This window comes from Hippopotamus amphibius, chromosome 1, assembly GCF_030028045.1.
Source record: "Hippopotamus amphibius kiboko isolate mHipAmp2 chromosome 1, mHipAmp2.hap2, whole genome shotgun sequence".
Classification (NCBI taxonomy): domain Eukaryota; kingdom Metazoa; phylum Chordata; class Mammalia; order Artiodactyla; family Hippopotamidae; genus Hippopotamus; species Hippopotamus amphibius.
The window spans coordinates 11632966-11653795 of record NC_080186.1 but is presented as its reverse complement, the minus strand read 5'-3'; the positions used below and the strand labels follow the sequence as shown (position 1 = coordinate 11653795).

Below are 20830 nucleotides of genomic sequence, written 5' to 3'. Positions count from 1 at the left end.
CATAATTGCTACGCTGGCAGCAGGCTGTGAGATAAATATTGAGGCTGTCAGCCTGAGTAAATCCTGTAATCAGCAAGGGTGCCTGGGGAGAGAAGGAGGAGCTGCCTGCTGCCATCTTGTGCCTTAGACCTTGTGTCCTGAAGGCGACATCTCCTGTGTTCCTCTCCGGGTCCCCGGAGCCTGGTGCGGTGCCTGGCACATAGCAGGCACTCAGTAAATGTTCATGGAATGTTTGTAACAGAAACATCCATTAAGTCAGCTGTTCAAAGCCCTCTACTTCAGTTCAGCCAGCTTTTATCGAGTGCCTCCCTGGTGCTGGTGTCTTCAGATTATGGGTGATGAAACAGCGCAGTTAAATTAAATTGGGGCTTTTAGAATGACAAGTTCAAGGTGCCCCAGGTTCATGAGACCTGAGCGGCAAAGAAGCCCAGCTCTCTCTGGAAATACCAACATGATGGCCCTTGGCCTGGGTTTTTGGCTCACTGGCAAAATGTGGTCACAAAAGACTCTAAAACAGAGCCCTGAAAGACCATAACTGCCACGGAATCAATGAGAACGTCAACAGGTCCCAAGACACAGGAGTTTGCCGCACACCAGGGAGTTCAGCGAAGCCAGGTAAAGGAATTGTGACTCTTCCAAGGACACCTCTGTGGTCAACCTGCTGGAAGCCAACCGGGTGACTGGAGGGACTCCAGGCTGTCTGCTGGTTTCATGGCCAAGGGAGGGTCCTAGCTCGCCCAAGGAAAAGGTTATGTAGAGAGGGCCCCGTGGGCGATGTCCCCCATTCCCACCAGAGGTGCCCTACAGGACTGCTCAGGGGGAGGGACGGGTCCTGCTGGATGATGTGCTGAGTCCTGGAGTCACTGGCCTGGGGAAGGGCAGGGTGTTAGGCCAGAAGCGGGCTGTGGAGAAAAGGTGAAGCGGGAAGACCCAGGCAGTGAAGAGAGGCCTCATCCTCTCTCTCTCGAGTCCAGACCCGGAGGAATCTCAGTGTCTCTGAGGGTCTTCCTGAATCATCCCTGGCCAGAGCCATGACCAGGCCCTTGGCATTTGGACAAGTGGCCCAGATCATGCCCTCAAAGCGGGTGTGCCCTGGGGGTGCAGAGGGCCCGCACAGTGAGGGCTAGCCCAGGTGCCCAGAGGGAAGCCCAGACTGGTGGCTCTCTCCCTTGCTAAGGGGTCGGCACCCTGCAGGAGAAAGGACCCTGGGGGTGATGGTGTAGACGTTTGTTGAGGCTTTAAAACCTGCCGAGGGACTTCCCTGGGGGCCCAGTGGTTAAGACTTCCCCTTCCAATGCAGGGGTGCGGGTTTGATCTCTGGTCAGGGAGTTAAGATCCCAAATGCTTCGTGACCAAAAAACCAAAACATAAAGCAGAAGCAATATTGTAACAAATTCAATAAAGACTTTAAATTGGTCCAATCAAAAAAACCAAACCAAAACAACCACCCCCCCCCCCCCCCCACAAAAAAAAGAGAAACCTCGCCTGAAATCATCGTTGTTTAACTTGTGGGTACTTCTGAAGTTCAGTGTGTGGGACAAGCCCAGTCACACCGCTGGCTCAGGCTTGGACGCTACCAGATGGGAGGGCTCTGGGAGCTGGGCTGGATGGGGTGGAAGGCCCCTTAAAGGGCTGTGGTTCTTAACCTTTTCTTGGTGGTTTAGAGACCTTTCAGAGAATCCAATGAGTGACAAGGTGGACTCGCCCTCCCAGAAAAAGAAAAGCACCAACACACAAACACGCAGAACGTTCTTGGTCCCCCTGGAGCCGTGGTTGCCAGGAGAGGATGCCTTGTGGAGGGGTCTCAGGTGGGCTGCCCTCGGTGGGCCATGTTCTGGAGGGCCAGTGCCCCGTCTTGGGTTCTTGTGTGCTCTCCCTCTGCCTTTGGTGAAGTCTCGTTTGCATGTTCTGGCCCTCATGTCTGTGCCACGTGTGAGAGGAAGGGCCACTGGACCACTGTGGGTCAGAACCCTGGGAAGCGGGCCCCCGAGACCTGCCAGGTCAGAGCTTGCTCCCCACCCTGCCCATCTCCAACTGGCATGAGCTGTGACATTCTGCGTTTTACTTAAAGAAAAGTGGTGGGACTTCCCTGGCAGTCGAGTGGTTAGGACTCCACGCTTCCACTGCAGGGGGCATGGGTTCAATCCCTGGTCGGGGAACTAAGATCCTGCAAGGTGCATGGCACGGCCAAACAAACCAAACCAAACCAACCAACCAACCAACCAAACAAACAGTGGCATTTCCCTGTGGACACTGACTGTAGCATGTTTGGGGGGCCCAGAGGAAGAAAGATTGCTGCAAATGTCAGGGCGAAAAAAAATGTGAAGGAGAAAGTGCTAGAAACGCCACTGGGGTCAAGAGGCTCAAACCCTTCCCAAGAGGGAACCGCAAGGCCGGTTTACTGGGGCGGGCCTTGAGCTGGGATGGGCTGCTTGGTCAAGGTCTCAGGTGACAGCAAACACTGGAATGGGAGCTTCCCAGCGGGAAAAGCCTCTTTAGTGATGTCCACTGGGACCAGAAGCCGCACAAAGCCCTGCCCCTGAGATAATCAGGTGAATGAAAGCAGGCCCTCTTCTCCTCACTCATCCCCTCCAGCTGCTTGGGTGCAGGACTCCGTAGAGGGCGTGGGCCCATGAGTGGAGGGGCTCTGCAGCACGCCTACCTGACCTACGGCCCTTTCCAAATTGGCTTTAATGAGGTTTTCTCTGTTCCCCATTTCTTGCAGTTGAAGCAATTTCCTTCTGGAATCCTCCTGAAGCTTCTCTTCAACCTGAAAGGATGACGAAAGCATGGGCTTGCTGCTAATGTGCTCGTCATGCCCTCTGGGGACACTCTTCTGGGGGGGCTAATGGCAGCGTGGGAGCCCCCCGAGGGGTAGGGACAGCTGCAGCCCAGTGGCAGGGGTCAGGGGCGTGCAGTGGGTGGAGGCAGACTCACAGGGCGTTGCCGCCTACGGGAAAGGGCTGAGCTCCGCACCCTGGGCTCAGCTATGTCCTACCAGAGACTCCACTCCCAGCCCTGTCCCTGCCAAGCGGTAGGACCCCGGGAAAGTTCTTTCACGGCTCCTCATCTGTCAAGTGGGGATGCTGATACTAGTACCACTGTGTAGAGTTATTGCAGGGATTCCAACTGTTTGGAATCGTGCTTAAGAGCTCTGTGGGTGTGTTAAGGATTGTTGAAAGGAGGACGGGAACGTCCGCTGTGCAGGCTTGTTCTGCTCTAACACCCCACGATGGGTGCTTGGAAATGTTATGGTTGGGTTTATTTTCCTAACTATTTGTCATTACCACTCTCAGCACACTCATCAGTGGAAACCTTTCTGGGGCTTGCTCAGCAATGCCTGTTAAGAATTGCAGCCTTCAAAAGACGGCGTGTAAAGTGGAGAAGCTTGCCTACTTATCCCCCCTTGCTTGGTAACAGTCAACGTGCGATGAGCTTGGGCGCGCTCCACGCGACCCTCTGCTGGCCAGTATAGGCCTTGCAGCTGCTCAATTCCTGGACGCACCTGCTGAGCCCAGGGCTCTGGCACTAACAGGAAATAAGGCAAATTCTCATAAATAAATGGGAAGATTTTGTGCTGAAACACATTCACAGGCTGTTTATTAGGGATCTGAGGAGGGAGACCACAGAGATGTAATAAAAGATCCAGAAAAGCCCTTTAGAGCTTTCCCCTGAGTAGTGTGGTGCAGTGGAAGAGTCTCTGCCCAGCTCCGTTACTTTGGAAAAGCCATCTAACCTCTCTGGACCTTACTCTTCTCCCAGATCTAAACATGCTCTGACTTCTACTTCAGCAGCCTTTTTAAATGCTACAGAAGCCAAGTCCAGCCCTGGACTCTGCCCTTATCTGTGTTCTCCATGAACAACCCCCGTTCCCATCCCCAAGCCTCGAGACCTCTTCACACCCAGTGGTCCCCACACCTGTCCTCCAATCCCTCTCATATGCACGTTGGCCTGTGACAACTGGCCTCCTCGCCTCTAGTTTAGTTCCTTCCCGGACAACCTTAACAGCACTGTGAGAGTTACCCAGCTGTAGGGCACCTCTGTCCGACAGAACTTTCTGCAATGATACAGCTGCTCTGAGCCTGTGTTGTCTAATACTGCAGCCACCAGCTGCATCAGGCTATCAAGCGCTCAAAATGTGGCTGGTGTGACCCAGGAACTGAATTTAAATTTTTATTTAATTGTGATTAATTTCAGTGTAAACAGTAGATGTGGCTGTTAGCTATGTCAGGGTGATTGGAGTCAGACGAACCTGGACTCAGACAAAACCAACTATGCGACTGGGCTAGTTACTTTACTAGTAACTAGGAGCCTTGACTTTCTCATCTGTAAAATGGAGAGGATGAATTCTAGATCACAGCACTGTTGGGAAGGTGGAGAGAGATGAAATGTGTCTGGGGTGATGTCTAGCACGTGAGAAACTGTAGCTACCGTTTTCACCATTATTATTAGCCATGAATGTCATCACATCAGCCTTCTGTTCAGAAGCCTTAGCAGCGCCCCACTGCCTATGCGGTATGGAGCCTGAGCCCCTGAACTAGTGCAAAACACCAAGCCAGGGATTCAAGAAGCCCCTGTAAGCTCTGAACAAGGTAAGTAAAAATGCATCCACACCTAGATAAGTCATAATAAAACTGCTGAAAATCAAGGGAAAAGACAATCTTGAAAGCAGCCACAGAAAAAGACAGATTACACAAAGGTACAACAGTTAGGCTTACAAATGACTTCTAAATAGAAATACTGGGAGCCAAGAGACAATGGTGACCTACCTAATGCTATCCCTAATGTGCTGAAAGAAAAGAATTGCCATTGTAGAATTCAATACACAGTCACATGTGTTCTAAGAATGAAGGTTAAATATACATTTCCAGACAGACACACAGACACATCTGAGAATTGTCACCAGCAGAGCCACAATGAGGGGAAACACTGAAGGGTATCCTTCAGACACAAGAGAAATGAGCGCAGACGGATGATCAGAGATGCAGAAAAGACAAGCAACAGTAAGGGTGATGTGTGGATGTGATACTGACTATATAAAACACTAATAACGTCTTCTGGGGTTTTAACGATAGAGAGTAGTTTAGAAAATGACAACAGTGGCTTATAAATCTGGAGGGGGTCAGTGAAGTTAAGGTGTTCTAAAGTCACTGCAATGTCAAGGAGAAGCACGTAATTATCAACTACGACTGCATCTTGGTAAGTTAAGAATGCATACTGTGGTCTTTAGGGTGACTACTAAGAGAACAGTAGAAGAGTAAAAACTTAATTAATGTGGGATGTTGGTGAGTCAAGGATGAATGCTATTGTCTATTACTAAAAGACTAGTAAAAAAGTACAACATTTCCAAGCTAAAAGAGAGGAAAAGTGGAATGACAGAAAACCATCAGCTCAAAAGGAGGCAAGAAAGCAGAGAGAAAGGAAAGTAGCACAGGTGGTACAACTGGTTCTGAGCAAGAAGGCAGATTTAAACCCTAATATATGAGTAATTACATAATATAGATGGACTGAAAGTCAAAGATTGGCAAACTGGATTTTATAAGAATTGTGTTATTTGGAAGGCATTTGTCTAAAAACTTAAAACAAAAATTGACAGAGAAAGTATGAAAAGGATGTGCTACGAAAACTCTAGCCAACAGAAAGCCAGTGATGGAGCTAGATGACAAAGAAGACAGGAGAAACAGCACTAGAGATGAAAAGGGACATTTTATGATGACCAAAGTATTAGGATTCTAAATTTATAGGCACCTCGTAACAGCCTCAAAATATATAAAGCAAAAACTGTTAATATTAAAAGAAATGCACAAATTACAAACATGATGAGATTTTTAAAAACATTCTCAACGACTGATAGAACACAAAGACCAAAAACAAAAAAACAAACAAAAAAATCAGTAAGAGCATTTAAGTTGCAAACATCATCGGCAAACTTGATTTAATGGGTCAGTTCTTTCCTGGATAATTTCACAGTTAACATATGAAGGCAGTCTAGGTTACGGTTACATACGGGAGCTTTGGAGTCAGGCAGACCTGGCCCAGAGCGGTCGCCAGGCTGACCTGGCCCTGTCGTACCTTGCTCTTTTCCCGCAGCGTCTTAGAGATCAGGCTCTGCTCGGTACTGCTCCTCTTCAGCTCCTCCCTGAGCTTCCTCATTTCTTTCTCCATGTCGTGCATTTGCTGAAAGAGTTCCAACAAAGAGAAGTTGACTTCATAACTCATTTCCTCTGGTTCACTAAAGCAGAAACCTAGTCTGGGGTTAGCTTAATTCCTTCCCTTGGGGGACAATTCTACATCTTTCTTTCTTTTTCTTTCTTTCCTTCCTTCCTTCCTTCTTTCTTTCTTTCCTTTCTTTTTCTTTCTTTCTTTCTCTTTCCTTTTTCTTTCTTTCTTTCTTTCTTTCTTTCTTTCTTTCTTTCTTTCTTTCTTTCTTTCTTTCTTTCTCTTTCTTTTTTCTTTCTCTTTCTTTCTTTCTTTCTTTCTTTTTCTTTTTTCTTTCTTTCTTTCTTTCTTTCTCTTTCTTTCTTTCTTTCTTTCTTTTTTCTTTCTCTTTCTTTCTTTCTTTCTTTCTTTCTTTCTCTTTCTTTCTTTCTTTCTTTTTCTTTCTTTCTCTTTTTCTTTCTTCCTTCCTTCCTTTCTTTCTTTCCTTTCTTTCTTTTCTTTCTATCTCTTTCCTTTCTTTCTTTTCTTACTTTCTTTCTTTCTTTTTCTTTCTTCCTTCCTTCCTTCTTTCTTTCTTTCCTTTCTTTTCTTTCTTTCTCTTTCCTTTCTTTCTTTTCTTTCTTTCTCTTTCTTTCTTTTTCTTTCTTTCTTTCTTTCTTTCTTTCTTTCTTTCTTTCTTTCTTTCTTTCTTTCTTTCTTCCTTCCTTCCTTCCTTCCTTCCTTCCTTCCTTCCTTCCTTTTTCTTTCTTTCTTCTTTCTTTCTTTTAAGCTCTTTATTGGAATATATTTGCTTTACACTCGTACCAGTTTCTGAGGTACACCAAAGTGAATCAGCTGTATTTATACATATATCCCCATATCCCCTCCCTCCTGCGACTCCCTCCCCCACTCCCTGTCCTGGCCCTCTAGACTTTCTTTCAACGGATGCATTGAAGGTGCCGGGCGAGGGGAAAATTTGAGTTTCCTTTGAAGATCAGCATGGATCCTGGATTAAATAGTACAAGAGAGCCATCAACTCACTAGGATCGCTTTCCTTGGGGTATATTTTGAGTTCAATCTAAATAAGGGCTGTTTACATAAAAAGAATGAAATACTGCCATTTGAGCAACATGGATGGACCTAGAGATTGTCATACTGAGTGAAGTAAGTCAGAGAGAGAAAGACAAATAGCATGTGATATCGCTTATATGTGGAATCCAAAAAAATGGTACAAATGAACTTATTTACAAAACAGAAATAGAGTCACAGATGTAGAAAAAGCTTATGGTTACCAAAGGGGGGGGGTAGGGATAAATTGGGAGATTGGGATGGACACATACATGCTACTATATATAAAACAGATAACTAGTAAGGACCTACTGTATAGCACAGGGAACTCTACTCAGTACCCTGCAATGACCTATGTGGGAAAAGAATCTAAGAAAAGAGTGGGTATATGTATATGTATAAATGATTCACTTAGCTCTACACCTGAAACTTGCACAGCATTGTGAATCAACTATACTCCAATAAAAATTTTTTTAAAAGAAGGGGGTTATTTGGAAGACACAATGGGCAGAGTTTTGAAGAAAAGAACAATGAACTTTTTCTTTTTTCCCATTTGAGGCAGAGGATAGCAGTGGCCCTGACATGGGGAAGAGCACGTCTCCTCCTCGTGTCCCAGGCATGGTCCTTCCCAAGGGATGGAAAATGTGTGCCTGGTGACGCGCACGAGGATTCAGCTGGCACAGGGCGTGAACGTGTACATTTACTGGCCATCTTTTCACAGTGTTAATTTTGATAGTCACCTTCCATACAGGCCAATGATAAGTTTGCTTTTTATTTTATGAATTGGCGTAAAATTGAAGTAAAAATACTGAAAGGAGAGTTGCGTCACTAACAGTGCCCATGGCTGTGATAAACCTTGCGACGCTGTGGATCATGAAAGTTTGGGCATCACAAGTCCAGGGGCAGGGACCACCGTGAACTTCTAGCAGCATGTGGTGGCCACCTCCCATCCCTGGCCCCAGCCCAGCCCCAGCCCAGCCCCAGGGGAAACCTGATGAGGGGCCTCGAGCCAATTGCCCGGAAAATCCTGGGAGAGTGTGTTTTCCATGGTCTTTTCATCCATCTCTTTGAGGCTAGCAAATCAAAGAATTATGAGACTACATTAACAAGGGAACACTCATAAAGCCCCAGAACTTGCACTAGCTGATGGTCAAGGAACCCCTCCAAAACCCTGAAGGTCAAGGTCTAGGCTTTCTGTGGACACCTCGGGGTGAGGAGGTTCAACGCACGGTTTTGTAGAGTTTTAGCTCTTTCTCTTGGGCTTCCCGGTGCTCCTTCTGGGCGTCTTCCTTCTTTAACTCTTCTTTCAGCACTGAGCACTGTGGAGAGAAAGGACAAGGCCACGTGGGATTGTCTGGGGGCCCCAAGTCCCTGTGTTTCCCACTATTTAACCCCATCACACCCCCGAATTCCGAGAGGCGAGACGGTTCGTGTGACGGGAGCATGGGATCCTGCAGTCGTTTCTAGTTCACCCCTCTTGTGAGTTCTGAGGAATAAAGTGTCTCAATTCTTCTTCAAAAGCCAGCAAACCGCGCCACAGGGAAAATCCGGCTTTGTAGAGTCTGGGTACTTAGGGTGGAGGAATTGAGGTGTTTTCACTCTGTGACTGGTGAGGGAGGGGTGGGGGGTGGGGGTGGTCCCAATGAGCTCGGTTGATCTTAGTGCTTTTGTTCAGGTTGCATCTCAAAGATACACCCGCCCCAGTCCTGGAGGGGGTAGACGGAGCTGCCTTTCCTGGGGGCAGTTCAGCAACAGGCATTAAGCGCAGAAGGAGGGATGTGCCTTCTTTTGACCCAGAAAGTCCCACCTTAGGAATGTACCCTAAGGACAATGACTGGAGAAATAAGCGAATCTGTAGTTTCAAGGATGTTCTTCACAGAACTGTCAGTAACAGTAGGAAAAAAAAAAAAAGGAAACAAGTCAAGTGTTGCTTATTTTAGCAGACCACTTTATAACATTGCATACATCCAGGAGAAAGTATGTAGCTTTTAAGACCAATGATAAGAGCATTGATTTATTAGCATAGGAAAACAGTATTTAAAACACGGGAAAACAGTATTTAAAAATTTTTAAAAGTTGCATAGTATAAATTATATTATATTGTAAACATTATAGTGCAAATGTCACTTTTATTTTTATTTTATTAATTTTTAAAATAATTGATTTCTAGGGAATATATAGAAACAAGACTGGAAGAACATACGTGAAAATACTAACATTGATTTCTTGAGGTAGCATTTCCTTTCCTCTCTTTTTTTATTTTTTTCTTTTCAACATCATCTACTTATTTTTCTAAAATTCACACACATGATGTATGTCATTAAAAAAAAAAAAAAAGATAGGCATCCCTAATGTTCCTAAGAGCAGCACCTTTGGTCGTGAGAAGCCCTGTGCTATTGGCCAGCACAGGCTAGAGGAGAACGGACCTCATTCCAAGGTCAGCGAAGAAGGGGAAACGGGGACATAAATGATCCAAATGCACTTCAGGAGGTAGAAGAGCCAAGCAGGTGCTGCCTTTGCATGTTCCTTCTACTCAGCACTAGCTCTGCACCCCCTCCCTGTCCCCGACACACACACACACACACACACACACACACACACACACACCATAAAACAGCTACCATGCACACCTAGGAAGGCAGTCTGCTTGGGAGAAACAAATGCAGAGGGCTCGGCCAGGTGGCTGATGGGGCAGAGACAGAGAAGCATGACTAAAACCAGTCTCCCCCATCTCAGAAAATGATTTTGTCATCCCCATTTCACAGATTGGGAAATGGAGGCCAAATAAGTTACAATAAAAGAAAGCTCTGGGATTGGACTCTGGTCTGTCTGACCCCAAAGCTCATGCCTTTCACCAGCTCCAAAATGGGTATGGTACCATCCACCAGGTATTACTTATTGTGCCTTTTCCTTGGAACCTCAAGATCTGTCCCCACCCCATCCCCATGCAGAACTACCTAACCCATCAGGCAGCTGCTGGGAATCTCTGAGTTGCCACCTGAGATGAAAGCTATGATGTTTTACCTTGACTGACAGAAACAGAAGCATCATACAAATACTGAGAAATCTTATCCTATGGAGTCAGGACTCTAAAGTCAGCATGGAAGGCAAGATTTGTAAATAATCAAAGTTACATTTAAAAAGCTCTTCAGGTTGCTTCCATGTCCTGGCTATTGTAAATAGTGCTGCAATAAACATTATGGTACGTTTCTTTTCGGATTATGGTTTTCTTTGGGTATATGCCCAGGAGTGGGATTACTGGATCATATGGTAGTTCTAGTTTCAGTTTTTGAAGGAACCTCCAAACTGTTTTCCATAGTGGCTGTACCAACTTACATTCCCACCAACAGTGCAGGAGAGTTCCTTTTTCTCCACACCCTCTCCAACATTTGTTGTTTCCAGATTTTGTGATGATGGCCATTCTGATCGGTGTGAGGTGACACCTCATGGTGGCTTTGACTTGCATTTCTCTGATGAGTAGTGATGTTGAGCATCTTTTCATGTGTTTGTTGGCCATCTGTATGTCTTCTTTGGAGAAATGTCTATTTAGGTCTTCCGCCCATTTGTGGATTGGGTTATTTGCTTTTTTGGTATTACGCTGCATGAGCTGCTTGTATATTTTGGAGGTTAATCCTTTGTCCATTGTTTCATAGGCAACTATTTTTTCCCATTCTGAGGGTTGCCTTTTAGTCTTGTTTATGGTTTCTTTCGCTGTGCAAAAGCTTTTAAGTTTCATGAGGTCCCATTTGTTTATTCTTCATTTTATTTCCAAGATTCTAGGAGGTGGGTCAAAAAGGATCTTGCTTTGATGGATGTCATAGAGTGTTCTGCCTATGTTTTCCTCTAGGAGTTTTATCGTGTCTGGCCTTATATTTAGGTCTTTAATCCATTTTGAGTTTATTTTTGTGTATGGTGTTAGGAAGTGTTCTAATTTCATTCTTTTACATGTAGCTGTCCAATTTTCCCAGCACCACTTATTGAAGAGGCTGTCTTTTTTTCCATTGTATATTTGTGCCTCCTTTGTCAAAGATAAGGTGCCCATATGTGTTTGGGCTTACCTCTGAGTTCTCTATTCTATTCCATTGATCTTCCTTTCTATTTTTGTGCCAGTACCATACTGTCTTGATCACTATGGCCTTGTAGTATAATTTGAAGTCAGGAAGCCCGATTCCACCAACTCCATTTTTCCTTCTCAAGATTGCTTTGGCTATTCGGGGTCTTTTGCGTTTCCATACAAATCGTAAGATTTCTTGCTCTAGTTCTGTGAAAAATGTCATTGGTAATTTGAAATAGTCAAGACATGGAAGCAACCTAAATGCCCATCAACAAATGAATGGATAAAGAAGATGTGGCATATATATACAATGGAATATTACTCAGCTACAAAAAGGGATGAGATGGAGCTATATGTAATGAGGTGGATAGACCTAGAGTCTGTCATACAGAGTGAAGTAAGTCAGAAAGAGAAAGACAAATATTGTATGCTAACTCACATATACGGAATCTAAAAATGGTACTGATGAACTCAGTGACAAGACAAGAACAAGGATGCAGATGCAGAGAATGGACTGGAGAACTCGAGGTTTGGGGGGGCGGGGGGTGAAGGGGAAGCTGAGACGAAGTGAGAGAGTAGCATAGACATATATATAGTACTAACTGTAAAATAGATAGCCAGTGGGAAGTTGCTGTATAACAAAGGGAGTTCTACTCGAGGATGGATGATGCCTTAGAGGACTGGGACGGGGAGGGTGGGGGGGAGTTGAGGGAGGGAGGGAATACGGGAATATGTGTATAAATACAGATGATTGAACTTGGTGTACCTCAAAATAAATAAATAAATAAATAAATTTAAAAAAAAAGTAAATAAAAAGCTCTTCAGGGACTTCCCTGGTGGTCCAGTGGTTAAGACTTCGCCTTCCAATGGAGGGAATGCGGGTTCAATCCCTGATCGGGGAGCTAAGATCCCACATGTCTCACAGCCAAAAAAACAAAAACCATAAAACAGAAGCAATATTGTAACAAATTCAATGAAGACTTTAAAAATGGCCCACATAAAATAAAAATCTAAAAAATAAAAAGCTCTTCACTTGCCTACCACATAGAGGAATTCTACACACTAAAGTCTAAGGAAGAAATGAGAGTCTGCGTGTTTGCATCTGGACCTTCAAACAGTCTGCTTTGAAGGCAATTATGAGAACCAGTGGTGCTGGGACTGTGATGAAGCCCCATGGGGTCGTCCTTGCTCACAGAGAGATCCTATTCTGTTTAATATTAAGCTTTGCAATGGCAATATACGCTAACAGGTGTGTTTGTTGCTGGGATTAAACAGACTAATTTATAATAGGGGTTAGAAAATGTTTGCTAGGTTTCAATATATATTATGCTTATTCTGAGCTACATACACACTGTACTTTGAAAAGCTGCAGAGAAGTTGGCCACCTGCCCAGCAGCTAGCCTCCCTGCGCCCTTGGGCACTGGCCTCATCTCACCACCGCGCAAGGGAGGAGGGGCCCGATGTGTCATGTGACTCCACGGTGTCTGCTTTTCGCAGCTACGATTCGGTGATGACCCGACACTCACTCTGGAGCTGAGGGCTTCGAGCTGGTGATCCTTTTCTTTGTTCTCACTTTTTAGTTGATTCACCTCCTGTTTTAGTTGTTGAACTTGCTCATCCTTTACTAACACATCTCTTTGCAAAGATGACACCATCTCTGTAAAACAAAACAAAACAAAACAACTCACGGAGGTCAAACAGGCAGGAAGGGTTATTGCCATCACCACAGCTGTCAGCCCACTTTTGGACAAGATCTTCCAAGCCCAGGCCACCCGCAGTGCCCACCTGGAACTGGGGAAGTTGTTTCCAAGGATCCCAGAGCAGGAACAGGAATTAGACCAAAGCCCATGGAACACAGTTAGAGGCTTCGATAAGAATGAGGGGCAGTTAGTGAACACCAGTGAGAGGAAAAGCCTTTGGGGGCCCCTTGTGGCCACAGGCCAGGCAGAACCAGGGGCAGAGGCCACCTCATGGGCCTAGGGAACAAGGGCCAAGCACGGGGAAGGTCCGGGAATTCTTCTCCAGAGCCCAGGAGACGGGCTCGTGGCAGAGGGGACTGCTGGACACTAGTGATGGGGTGGCTGGTTTCACATTCATCTGAGCTTGCACCTGTCTCTACCACTTATGAGCTTGGTGGCCTTGGGCAAGTTTTTTCACCCCCCACTATCTGTCCCACACAGACTTATTGTAAGGGTCAGAGGAGATGGTACGTCCCAAGAACGTGAAGTGGCTAACACGTTGGTTACATGGCGCTTATTATTTTTCACAGTAGCCATCTTCCAAAATGGCCCTGTCAACTACACATGGGCACTGGCCATGGGCACTTGCCGTCTGTCTCTACAAGGATTAAATTCTTGCTGCTGCAGCTGCTGACCTTCCACATCCCCTGAAGGGTATTCAGGGTGGAGATCAGGAATGAGGCACTCCGTACTTTGGAAAAACGGGCAGAACAGGTCTTCAGATAGTTAGACGTTTTCAGAAGCTGATTTTGTGAGCCAATCCTTGCATCTCCTCCTATCTAGAAAAGCACTAAACCCTTTCATGGTGAGGTCTGCTCCTCATGGCTAGCAGAAACCTCTACAAAACTATGTGTTTGACTGCATGCACTTCCCCTTCATCAAGATTACATATATACTAATCTTCCCCTCCGCCTCTTCGGAACAGGTTCCCGGAGCTATCTGGGATACTGTCTCCTGGGCTGCAGTCCTCATTTTGCCCCAAATAAAACTTAACTCCTGACTCTCACATTTTGTACTTTTTTTACGTCTCTAGCCTCAGTGATCTCTGCCACCTAGAATTCATGCGCTGTGTAGCCCCTCCCACCCTGAATTGGGCTGACATGGGTTAACCAATACGATAGTGTGGAAATGATGGAATGTGTCCTTCCAGGCTGGGTCATAAAAGACACTGCAGCGTCCTCTTTGCTCTCTCTGGAATCACTCACTCTAGGGGAAGCCAACCATTGTGTTGTGAGGACACTCGAGCAGCCCTAGAGAGAAGCATGTGTGGTGAGGGACTGAGGCCTCCAGCCACTGGCCACGTGAGCAGCTGTTCTGAAAGGGGATCCTCCAGCTCCCGCTGAGGCTTTAGATGACACGACTGATGCCCCAGCCGACATCCTGACTGCAACTCCTGAGAACAAAGTCACCCCCCTCCCAAATTCCTGAACTACAGAAACTGGGTGAGATAATAAGTATTGGTTGTTGTTTTATCCATTACATTTTGGAATAACTTGTTATGTAGCAATAGATGACTCCATCATTGTATTATCATTTTGGATAAAAGTAGGAAGAAGGGTGCACACGTGCAGGGCGGTATTGGGTTATCTCATACGGTTCTTTTCTTGGAAGAATGTTAAGCCTGGTTTTATTGGTAGGTATCAATCAAGAAGGTATATGAAATAAAGGACAAAATGATCCAGAATTTCATTTTAAAAATAAACTTTGCCCCCAAGACACAGTTACTTGGAAATCCCTCTGGGGCTTTGCCACACTTTGAGTGGGTCCAGCTCATCTCAAGCGTTATCCCAACCCAGGTCTGTCTGGCTCCCTGACTGGAGAAAGTGGGATCTGAGACAGGCTTGATGCTTGGATGAGGTGTGACTGGCAGAAACATGGAAGGAAGGCAAGGACCAGTGAGTTCATCCTTACATTCTGGTGCTCAGAACAGCACCTGGCCTGGAGGAGGTGCTCAGCAAGTATCTCAGGACATTCCAATGTCAACTGCAAATTGGCACTTGCCATGGGCACTTGCCTTCTGCCTCTGCAGGGATTAAATCACACTGCTGTGGCAGCTGCTGACCTTCATTCAACATCCCCTGAAGGGAATTCAGGGTGGAGACCAGGAATGAGGCACTCTGTGCTTTGGAAAATGGGCGGAACAGGTCTTCAGATAGTTAGGTGTTTTCAGGAGATGATTTTACGAGCCCAACCCTCGCATCTCCTCACAAAAAGCGCTAAATCCCTACATGATGACGTCTGCTCCTCACGACTAGCAGAAACCCCCTACAAAAATGTGTGTTTGATGGCATGTATTTCTCCTTCACCAAGATTACATGTGTACTAATCTACCCCCCTGCCTCTCTGGAACGGTTTCTCAGTGCTATCTGGGATGCTGTCTCCCGGGCTGCAGTCCTCATTTTGCCCCAAATAAACTCAACTCGCAACTCTCACGTTGTGGGTTTTTTTTAGTCGACACAAGTCAGGGAAGAGCAGGAGCAGACCTGGGGGCGGCAGGGGGTGGGGCGGGGTTGGTAAGCTGCAGAGTGAGGCAGAGGAAAAGCACAGATTTTCAGAGACAGTGATTCACGTGTGACTCAACGCTATGCCTGGCTTTTACAGGTGTGGGCATGTTCCCTGCTACGTGCCGGGTACTTTAAGGGTGACATGCCCCTCCCAGGCTCATTGCCTCCTGCCTTTCACCTGCTTCTCTCCCTCCCCTTTTTCTGTGAGTGGTCCGATCCTCTTCGGGTCTCTAGACATGTCATTTTCTGCTTAAAAAACCCCACTGGCTTCCCATCACCCTTAGAATAAAACCCAACCCTCTGACCCCGCCCAGCCTCACAGTCCCGTGTTCACTCCATGCAGCCTCACTTGCCCTTGGTTTGTCCTTGCCCACCTGAAACAGGAGGGAAGGGGGCAGGGCACAACCTCTAAAAGAATGACAGAGCCCTTGAGGACACGACAGAAACTGGTTAGAACCAACGGGGTCCAAGATGGCGGGAGATTCAGCTTCCAGTGGACCTTGAGCCTCATTATAGGCTCATTGTAATACGTTAGCTAAATGACACACCCATCAGCACGAGGACAGTTCCGAGGCTAGCCATGAAAGGTCAAAAAGTGGGCGGTGGCCCAGTTCCTGGAAATCCCCACCCCTTCCCCGAAATATTATAGTTGGAATAATCCTCCCACTTATTAGCCTATGAAATTACCCAGCCCATAAAAACTAACCACCCCATATCTCGGGGTCTCTCGCCATCTGAGATGGCCCACACGGCCTGTGGAGTATGTTTCTCTCTAAATAAATCCACTTCATACCTATCATTTTGTCTCTTACTGAATTCTTTCTGTGATGAGACATTAAGCACCTGAGCTTCATTAAGTCCTGAAACCAGGTGTGTGATCTCGGTTAAAAGAGCGTGAGTTCTGGCTGGATTCCAGTCCCATCCGAATTGCATGGTTTCACACCCGCTAAGCTGTTCTCCCTTGGCGTTGCCCCCTGAAGCACTGGTCACCATGTCACACAGTTTACTTTCTCCGCAGCACGATTGCTCTCTGCAGCAGGCTTGTTTACCCATCCATTTACTTTTATCGTCTGTCACCCCCTCCCAAATCTGTGAGCACAGGGATCTGACTGTCTTGCTTGGGGCTCTCTCCCCAGAGCCTGGAACAGGGCCTGACACCTAGTAGGTGCTCAGTAAGCATGCTGAAGGGATGAAGGAAACCAGGGAATCAAGGCTCAGCCACAGCTGTGCGTTGGCTGCCCCTCCCCCCATCCAAGCCCTTCATCAGGGAACCACCTCTGTCGGTCAATTCGAAAACGTTTTCACTTGGGCCCAAGTGCACTCGGGTGAAATGGGTGAGACGACGGGTGCCTTAAAGGAGTGACCCCATTTTGTCCACGTTCTAGTTTGCACTCAGGCAGGCTGCCTCATGGAACCACCCAAGTCACACAGAGTCCTGTGTTCTCCCTGGTGGGGTCGGTGCTCTGGAGACCTTGTAGCCAAGAGATAACATTCTCTCAAATATTTATCAGGCCCTGCCCTAGGAACTGGGTGGCAAGAAGCCTCCACTGAGAGAGAACTCTAATTCACTGACCCTGGTGGCCAAGCGGGCTGCTGAGATCCCTGAGGCTGCACCCAGGTCCTGGGCACAGGCATGGTGGTCGACTGGTGATGTCTGCACGGGGAGCGTGGAAGCTCTCGGGCCCAAATCCAGAAGGAGCTCACCTGATGTGATGGCATGATCCCTCCTTAAGTTCTCGCCCTCATTCTTCAGGGATGTGATTTCTAAGTTCCTCTCAGACAGGGTCTGGCACAGCACCTGGCTGTAGCCTTGCTGTAGGGCACTGATCTGTGGGAGGAGGCAACACACAGTCAGAGGGGGCCGACCGGGTCTGTGGGACATGCTGGTGCTTCTCCAAGGCTGGACAAAGAGAGTCGGGTTGATTTTGGGTTGGGGCGTTGGGGAAACCCAGCTTTTCAGTTAGAACTAGTGGAAGAGGTGGGAGGGGGCCCATTCCTTCAGTGACCACCGTGTCGTACGTCATCGAGACATGAACCTTATCTTTGTTTTTGTTTTGTGTTACAATAAACTGCATATATTTAAAGTGTACACTTTGATATTTTTTTTCTTATTAGTAATGTATACATGGCAATCCCAATCTCCCCGTTCATCCCCCCCCACCTCCCCCCGCCCGCCCCGCTTTCCCCACTTGGTGTCCATATGTTTGTTCTCTACCTCTGTGTCTGTATTTCTGCCTTGTGAACCGGTTGATTTGTACCATTTTTCTATATTCCACATGTGTTAATATACGATATCTGTTTTTCTGACTCATTTCACTCTGTATGACAGTGTCTAGGTCCATCCATGTTTCTACAAATGTCCCCACTTTGTCCCTTTTTACGGCTGAGTAACATCCCACTGTGTGTATGTACCACATCTGCCTTACGCATTCCTCTGTTGGTGGACATTTAGTGAACCTTATCCTCGTGGCCGCCCAGGGGCTCAGGTGCCTCTGCCTTCCTATGACCTGTGGACAAACAGACTGGCTGCTGGTTCCAGATCATTTGGCACTGACTGGATGCAGAGCAAAGATCAAGGGACGGGAGCAGGTTATAAGATGCGTTCCCTCTGATGATGACAGCGGACAGCTTCTCCCTCACAGGACACTCCAGAGATTTCGAGGCTCCTTCACACCTGCCGCAGCCACACTCCTCCCAGCATCGCTGAAGGCGGACGTTCCCATTAACGTTCCCGTTTTGCAGGGGAGCAGACTGAGCCTCAGAGAGGCGAGGGCCCTTGCTTGGGGTCACGTGGCCGGTCAGAGGTGGCATATGACTCAAACCCAGTCTCTAGTTGCGTGGCTCCACCTTTCCAGGTGGCTCCAGGAACCAGCATGAAAAGTCGGAGGCTGCAAAGCATAGCATGGCCTCGGGGGCCCGGCTGTGGCCTTCAAGTCCTGTCTGTGCCACTTACAGGCTGTGTGAACACAGGGAGGACACCATGTTCTGTTTCCTTTTTTCAGTCTGTACGTGGGGTGATGACAGTCCCAGTCCAATAGGATCGTTAGACGTATTTTAATAAGTTTTATGTGTACAAGTGCTCAGAGCATGCCTGGCACACGGCACGGGGATGAGCTGGGATGGTCCCCTCCTCTGACTACCCATGGGGTGTTTTAGCTTCAGCTTCCCTCATCTGTCTCTGGGGAAGGTAGTTGGTAATCTTTTTTGTGTGCATTTGTAAGCCTTGCTGGCTCATTTAAACACCAGTGTGGTTGTTATTAAGAGGAAATACAGGAATCGTGAGTGGGATGACCACGGACTCTATCTAAGGCTGCTTCGAGCACCTTCCAAGTCCATGGCTCAGAGCCCACTCGAGGGCAGGCCCCTCTCTAGGGGTCTACATGTGGGGCGTGGGCCCCCGAAGGCTGTCCATTGAAGACAATGTTGGTAAGGGCCAGAAAGTAGCTGCCAGGCCTCGGCCTCCATGGAGCAGGTACCCCAGAGGCTGGGAAAGGGAGCTGGGCCTGGAACCCTCTCCGCCTGATGCGGCTGGACTGCTTGCTCTGAGCGGCCAGGTCTTTCCCCTCTCAAGGTGCACTGTGGGGCTTTGCCCTTTGATTTTTCAGACGTCGGGCCTCAGTACTTTCCCACAGGGACACATTCATTGGGGCAGAAATGCCACGCAGTCCGTAGATAGGACGAGAGCTGGCTAGCTTTTTTTTTTTTTTTTTAAGCTCTTTATTGGAATATAATTGCTTTATCCTGTTGTGCCAGTTTCCACTGTACAACAAAGTGAATTAGCTGCATTCATACATATATCCCCATATCCCCTCCTTCCTGCAGAGGGACTCCTTTCCACCCTGTCTCACTTCTCTAAGTCATCACCAATCATTGAGTTGATCTCCCTGTGTTACGCAGCCGCTTCCCACTAGCTATCTATTTTACATTTGGTGGTGTGTATATGTCAATGCTACTCTCTTAGTTCGTCCGAGCTTCCCCTTGTCCCCCTGCCCCCCGCCCCATGTCCTCAAGTCTGTTCTCTGCATCTGCATCTTTATTCTTTCCATGCCACTGGGTTCATCAGTACCATTTTTCTAGCTTGTTTTGATACATCAAAATGGAAGCGACCAGGAGAAAGGTGCAATTTCTTTGCTCTTCTAAGGTAAGGTTGCCAGATTTAGGGGACAGAAAAAGGATGCCCACTTAAAATAGGATTTTAGGTAACGAATAATATTTTAGTGTGTGTCCCATGCAACACTCGGAACATACACTAAAACGAAATTTGAAAATTCAAATTTAATTGGGTGTCCTTACTTTATCTGGCAACCCCACCCTAAGAGAGTTCCTAAACTTCAGTCATTCAAATACCACTTTCACTGTTTTTGCTGTGTCTCTTTGCTGGTCCCACTATAATTTCTTAGCGTTCTTCTTAGAAGCACTTCCCTTTTTAAACTTAAAAACATGCATTAAATTAAAAATAACTGTTATAAGAGTAAATAGAGACTCAATAGCTTAAATAAAAATAATCCCCCCAAAAGAGGAAATACAGGAACTTCCCTGTTTATCGTCAGACCTGGTTGCAGGCATCACATTAAAAAAAAAAAAAAAAAAAAAGACTGGGGGAGGGGGCGTGCTTGCCCAGGTAATGGGGTAAGGGTGCGGTGACCTGGCCACCAGATGGCGCTCACAGCCTTTGGTCTTGGTTTGTGTCCCTGAAAATCTCGTCGTTATTACTGTGGTAGAATTAACAGAAATGTCAAAGTCTCACAAGTTTCCCGACTCGTTTCATGCACCATCATGGTTCAGAGTCCATGACATTTGGGGCAGTTACACTTACTTTTTTCCCTGGGGCACCTGAGACATTACTGGGGTGGGGTCTACGCTAGAATTTGGGGGGACACTCCCACTCTGCCCCCCCCCCCAAGGCTACGCTTTTGCACATTTGTGCTTTGGAACTTTGAGTGAAAAAAATTCTTTCACATCTTACTGTGCTCTGTGGGGGGAAATGCAACTTTCCCATGAAAGGTACGTGGAACAATTAAAAAAAAAAATGTTTCTAGCTTTTCTCAGCTTGATGCTTTTATTTGCATGATACCAGAGGCAGAGCACACAGAGACAAACTTCCAGAAGGGAAAGCATACATTCCCCTCTAAAGACTCCAGTGCTTTTGACAGATTTAAAATATTTCCATCTGAGTGTCAGAGTTTTAGGACTGCGGACTACGGGAAGACTGCAAAGTGTCTCCAAACCTCTTCGTTACTTTTACTACCAAAATAAATAGCCGTATTATCTGTAATTGGCATACATTCCCAGATGTTTAATATCTGTCATGCTGTGTAATAGAATGG

The 20830-nt window shown here is 46.7% G+C and overlaps 1 protein-coding gene across 1 annotated transcript in view; it reads right to left on the bottom strand.

Annotated features, from left to right (window-relative positions):
- FHAD1 (forkhead associated phosphopeptide binding domain 1) overlaps nucleotides 1-20830 on the bottom strand; it is a 140699-nt gene that overhangs the window by 60828 nt on the left and 59041 nt on the right. Inside the window, exons 7-11 of the mRNA XM_057723042.1 lie at nucleotides 17208-17331; nucleotides 12787-12917; nucleotides 8436-8525; nucleotides 6073-6177; nucleotides 2663-2770 (exon numbers count right to left, since the gene is read on the bottom strand). Of these exons, the coding sequence (XP_057579025.1) occupies nucleotides 2663-2770; nucleotides 6073-6177; nucleotides 8436-8525; nucleotides 12787-12917; nucleotides 17208-17331 (558 nt within the window). The remainder of the gene's footprint in view (nucleotides 1-2662; nucleotides 2771-6072; nucleotides 6178-8435; nucleotides 8526-12786; nucleotides 12918-17207; nucleotides 17332-20830) is intronic.